General features: G+C 42.7%; 1 protein-coding gene across 1 annotated transcript in view; it reads right to left on the bottom strand.

Moving 5' to 3' along the window:
* Window positions 1-326: 326 nt before the first annotated feature.
* The window catches only part of LOC145391024 (TWiK family of potassium channels protein 18-like), a 246,046-nt gene continuing 240,167 nt past the window's right edge, over window positions 327-6,205 (bottom strand). Inside the window, exons 4-5 of the mRNA XM_080265757.1 lie at window positions 2,902-3,038; window positions 327-1,420 (exon numbers count right to left, since the gene is read on the bottom strand). Coding sequence (XP_080121883.1) covers window positions 986-1,420; window positions 2,902-3,038 — 572 coding nt within the window. The 3' untranslated portion in view covers window positions 327-985. The remainder of the gene's footprint in view (window positions 1,421-2,901; window positions 3,039-6,205) is intronic.

Genomic DNA, 6,205 nt, shown 5'->3' with positions numbered 1-6,205 from the left:
TACAATTTCACATGATAAACCAATCTTCATAGCGACTCATTCCTACAGTAACCAAGTTCTAATGATAAACAAATCTCTGTAACAGCCAGTTCTTGCTGTAAACAAGCTCTTACAATAAGCAAGACTCCATAAAACCAATTTTTAAGATATACATATACAGGTTCTTATAATAAACAAGTCTTTAGTAGCCATTTCTTATGATATACAAAGTCTCGTGATAAACAGGTCTGCATAGCAACCAATTCTTATGATAAACAAGAGTCTGTAGCACCCAGTTCTAATGATGTACAGAGCAAATCTCCACAGCAGTGAAATATGACCAAGAATCAGTCATTTTTATTTTTTTTCACATTAGTGTATCATTCACTGACGGAAATGTTTGGTAGCCTCATGAGTCAGGATAAAACATAAACAAACACATCATAGGCTCATAAAAAGATTGTGAATGGGGGTCCGGACCCATACGATTAGGTGCCTTTTAATTCTCGTGTCAGATTCTTTCGGGCGATAATGGACTTATGGCTCTTCCTTTATCGGCCGAGTCACAGATGGTCACTGTTTTCTTTGTGCGCATCGAGAGCATTGGGGTCTGAGTGGGGGTGATCGAGCTGGGGGGGATAGTTGGTGGGGGAACTGCTTTTAGGGTTGGGACTTCCTTGCGTAGGGTTCCGTAAATCGTTTCACATTTATCACCATTCATAACTTTGGCAGGGCTTGTGGCCATGTCTGCAGGGGAGTGTAGGGGGCTTCCACGTGGATTTGCTACAAGAGTGTTGTTTGGTATTAACTTGTCGTCGTCCAGGGTGGGTGTGACTTTGTAGATGGTGTTGGTAAGGGTGGCGTTTCCCCGTACAGAGGTATTGTTAGCAAGACCACATCCAGCATTGACCAAGCATGGCTGAGTGAGGGGCGGTGGGTGCTTGTTACCAGCATGCTTTGGTGTGCATCCAGTCCCATAACTGAACAAGGCCATCGTTTCCATATGTCAGGTATCATCAAGGTGGAAGCGGTGATTTGATCCAGTGCTATTAGGAGCCATGAGATTCCCCAAACGTCTGCCAAGCCCATATCCGCGGTTAGTCATCTGTTCCTGCATCAAGTTAAAGCAAGTCGCAATCAATGCCATTCCAACCAGGAGGTAAAATGCGGCACCGAGAAGAGCGACCTGTACTCCAGTGTTGACATTTGGTGTGGTGTTTGGGACGAGGTCTCCAAATCCGATGGTGGTGAGGGAGGAGAAGCAGAAATAAACGGCCTGGAGGAAAGACCAGTCGTGGGCATATGCAAAAGCCGCAGCTCCACCGCATATGTAGGAGACCATGAGTAGGAGACAAAGGGTGACTGGTACTGCCCCTCCTTCCCCATCCCCATATTCATCCCCTGTGCTGCTCCCATCGCCACATTCACCACCCCACTTCCTCTGAAATGGTATGTTGAAAGTCAGTACGGTATTATCATAAGCATACTGTATATGATTTAACTCTCTCTCTCTCTCTCTCTCTCTGCACCCCATCTTTTCTGAACTGGTATGTTTAGGATAATAACATTATTACATTATTATTATTATTATTATTATTATTATTATTATTATTGTCTCACTCTTATCTTAAATGTCGGGACCAACTGCCTAGCCCAGGGCTTCTACACTCCTCATGGGGCAATGTAGGATTGGATGCTGGATGGATGGATGTATTTTCTAATTTGATTGTTATATCCTTTCATTCACCATCTTACCTCCACTGATATGGTATGATTAGAATAAGTCAAAATTACTATTATCATGTAGGATCTGATTTTCCCATGTTAATTCTCTCTCTCTCTCTCTCTCTCTCTCTCTCTCTCTCTCTCTCTCTCTCTCTCTCTCTCTCAAATATTACAATGTTGTTTTAGTGTATTACTTTAGTGTTTGTGCTGAGGAGTATATTAACACTGTACATACTGACAGGATGCTGTGTTAAGTAAAGTTTGTACCTCTTTCAGCCAAAAAACGTAGTGTATTGTGGGATAATATTATGCCTATTTTAACATAAAGCCAGGACTACATACAGTATAAACCAGAACCACGCCCCTTTATGTCCGCGAAACACCTACACACCCATTATATCCACAAAACACCCACACACCCATTATATCCACGAAACACCTACACACCCATTATATCCACAAAACACCCACACACCCATTATATCCACAAAACACCTACACACCCATTATATCCACAAAACACCCACACACCCATTATATCCACAAAACACCCACACACCCACAAAACACCTACACAACCATTATATCCACAAAACACCCATACACCCATTATATCCACAAAACACCCACACACCCATAAAACACCCACACACCCATAAAACACCCACACACCCGTTATATCCACAAAACACCCACACACCCATTATATCCACAAAACATCTACACACCCTTTTTTTATCCACAAAACACCTACACACCCACACCCACACCACATGTACTGTAGCATAGACCACCACCACACCTCTTCTCTGACCTCACGTACACAACAGTCACATCACACCCTCTCACAAGGCATTATATTAAGCTCAGGCGGCTCTGTGTTGTTGTGAGGTGCGGGTCTGTTGTGTGGCAGATGGTGCAGGGGGGGGGGGTTGTGGCGATGTTGACTACACTGACAACCACACCCACCACACAGCTACACCGCACCTTCACAGCTACACCTACAGTCAAACCCACACCATCACACTCACATGCATACCCACACCACCACACCTCTTCCATGACTTTTCAGCTATGCAAGTCACACCACACCACTCCACACCCACTTCCCTTCACTTATGCATCACTTAACACCCACACCACTACAGTTAGACAACAAGTACACCCACACTACACCCACGCCACCTCAGAACTAACCTTTGGCGGATCTACGTTGGTGTATGGCGTTGGTGTCTGTCGTAGTGTAGCTGAGGGCGGGGGTGTCTTATGGCGACGGCGACTACACCTACACAGTCGCCACCATATCCACTTCAGGACACGCGAGAGTAGGTCACCTGAGAGGGAGAGAGTGAGTTAGAGCAAGGAAGGGAGAATTAGTGCAAGGGAGAGAGACAATTAGAGCAAGGAAGAGTGAATTAGTGCAAGGGAGAGAGGCAATTAGAACAAGGAAGAGTGAATTAGTGCAAGGGAGAGAGGCAATTAGAGCAAGGAAGAGTGAGAAGTAGTGCAAGGGAGAGAGACAATTAGAGCAAGGAAGAGTGAATTAGTGCAAGGGAGAGAGGCAATTAGAGCAAGGAAGAGTGAACTAGTGCAAGGGAGAGAGGCAATTAGAGCAAGGAAGAGTGAATTAGTGCAAGGGAGAGAGGTAATTAGAGCAAGGAAGAGTGAATTAGTGCAAGGGGGAGAGGTAATTAGAGCAAGGAAGAATGAGAAGTAGTGCAAGGGAGAGAGACAATTAAAGCAAGGAAGAGTGAATTAGTGCAAGGGAGAGAGACAAAGCAAGGAAGAGTGAATTAGTGCAAGGGAGAGAGACAATTAAAGCAAGGAAGAGTGAATTAGTGCAAGGGAGAGACAATTAGAGCAAGGAAGAGTGAATTAGTTCAAGGGAGAGAGGTAATTACAGCAAGGAAGAGTGAATTAGTGCAAGGGAGAGAGACAATTAGAGCAAGGAAGAGTGAATTAATGCAAGGGAGAGAGGCAATTAGAGCAAGGAAGTGAGAAATATTATACATGAGAGAGAGAGAAAACAAGGGACAGAGTGAGAACAAGGTAGAGAGGGAATCAAAGCAAGAGAGAGATTTAAAACAAGGGAGAGCTCTTTTCTTATAGGGTCTCTTGAGCAAGGGAGAGACAGAGCAAGGGACAGAATCATACCAGGAGAACAGGGCATGAAAAAAAAAAAAAAAAGAGCAAATGAGAAAGAATTAGAGCTAGGGAGGTTTTGTGTGTGTGTGTGTCTGTGTGTGTGTTCTTACCTAATTGTTCTTACCTAATTGTATCTTTACAGGAATGAGTCAAGCTCGTACTGTCCCGTGTCTTCAACCATATTTATCGTACATAGCCTTAAATTTGTGAATTTTTTGGCACACACTATTTCATTCGGTAGTGCATTCCATTGATCAATTGCTCTGTTTGGGAAACTGAATTTCCTTACGTCTTTATCATCTCTCTTCTTATGCAGTTTTTTGCAGTGTCCTCTTGCTGATGCTTCTCCATATGTTAAGTAATCATTTATGTCTATTTTCTCCTCTGATATGCACTTATATAGCATTATCATGTCACCTCTTTTCCTTCTCTCCTGTAGTGTTGGTAGATTCAGTTTATTTAGTCTTTCTTCGTAACTTAGGTCCCTTAAGCTTGGTATCCATCTTGTAGCGGTCCTTTGAACTTTTTCAATCTTGTCTATATGCTTTTTGAGATGAGGACTCCAGACTACTGATGCATATTCCAGGGTTGGTCTAATGAATGATGTTATTATCCTTCTTAGCATGTCTTCATTTATGTATGTGAATGCTATTCTCATATTTGCAAGCAGTGTATACATGTTCCGTACCTTCTCGCTGATATGGTCAGCCGGAGATAGTCTGTTATTGATAATCACACCTAGGTCTTTCTTTCTGATGTGTATAGGGTTTTATTTCCTAACTTATAATCCCAATCAGGTCTTTTTCCACTTTTACCAAACTTGATTACATGACACTTGTCCACATTGAATTCCATTTGCCATGTACTACTCCATTCATGAAGTTTATTTAATTCTTCTTGTAGCTCTTTACAAGAGTCTGTGTTAGTAATTCTCCTTTGTATTTTTGCATCATCTGCAAACATATTCAGATAGCTCTCATTTCCAGTGTTACTGTTTATATCATTTATATACACTAAAAACATGATTGGTGCCAGCACTGAACCCTGTGGTACTCCACTAGTCACTTCGTTCCATTTTGAGTAGTTTCCTCTTAGTACTGTCCTCATTTCTCTTTTCATGAGAAAGTCTTGCATCCAACAAAACATTTTGCCTCGAATTCCTCCTTGATGGTACAGTTTCCATAAAAGTCTTTGGTGTGGTACTGTGTCAAAAGCTTTCTTGAAATCTAAATAGATACTGTCCACCCATCCTTCCCTTTCCTGTATTGTGTTTGTTACTCTGTCATAGTAGCTGAACAGATTAGGAACACATGATTTTCCTTTTCTGAAACCAAACTGTCTTTCTGTTTGTGTGTGTGGTGATGCCCAATTCAAAAACAAATACAACAAGCTGGAAAAAGGACGGGAAACAAAAGACGAAAAATCGGTGAGACATTAGCAGAAAAATTGTTGCTTTTCCCCAGATGGCGTTATTAAGGTTTATTGTGAGGAAGTGAGGGAGAGAGAAAAAAAAGAGAAAAGAGCAAAAAGAGAGGCAATCAGGAGAGAAGAAGAGGAAAATCCGGGTCTCTCCGTCTTGCACAAGGAACGGAGGAAATTGTTGACTTGTTGTTGAGGAAGAAATGAAGAAGTTAATATAGGAGAAGGGGATAAGGGATTATGGAGGAGGAAGAGGAGGAGGGGGAGGAGGAGGAGGAGGAGGGAAGGAGGAAAGAAAAAAGAGAGAAGGAGCGAGAAACGCAAGTAGTGAAGGAACAGAAAAGAAGGATGAAAGGAAGAGAGGGGATTAATATAGGAGTATGTGATAATGGATTATGGAGAGGAAGGGGGAAGAGGAGGAAAGGAGGAAAGAAAAAAGAGAGAGAGGGAGGGAAGGAGGGAGAAAAGCTATGAGGGAAGGAACAGAAGAAAAGCTTGATTAGGATGAAAGGAAGGGAGGGGATTAATATAGGAGGAAGGGATAAGGGATTATGGAGAGGGAGGAGGAGGGAGGAAAGAAGTTGGGCAGGAGCAGAAAAAAAAGTTTATGAGAAGGAAAAGAGGATGTTAATATAGGGGGAAGGGATAAGGGATTATGGAGGAGGGGAGGAAGAAGAAGCGTGAGGGAGAGAGAGGAAAAAAAAGAGTAGGGAGGAAGAGAGGGAGTGAAGGGGTAGGGAGATGGAAGGAGAAGGAATATGAGGATAAAAAATAGGAGAGAAAATAGGGAGGGAGGGAGGGGGGGAAAATAGGGATGAAGGGAGAATATGGGGTGAGGGAAGAAGGGAAAAGATAAAGTAGAAAAGGAGAAGAAGCAAAGAGGGAGAAAGAGGAGAGAAAGAGGAGGAGGAAGAAATGAAGATAGGGACTTAACACA

Source organism: Coenobita brevimanus, chromosome 16 (assembly GCF_032717465.1).
Source record: "Coenobita brevimanus isolate Jiangsu-jjx chromosome 16, ASM3271746v2, whole genome shotgun sequence".
In the NCBI taxonomy this organism is placed as follows: domain Eukaryota; kingdom Metazoa; phylum Arthropoda; class Malacostraca; order Decapoda; family Coenobitidae; genus Coenobita; species Coenobita brevimanus.
This window is presented reverse-complemented; position numbering and strand designations above follow the sequence as displayed.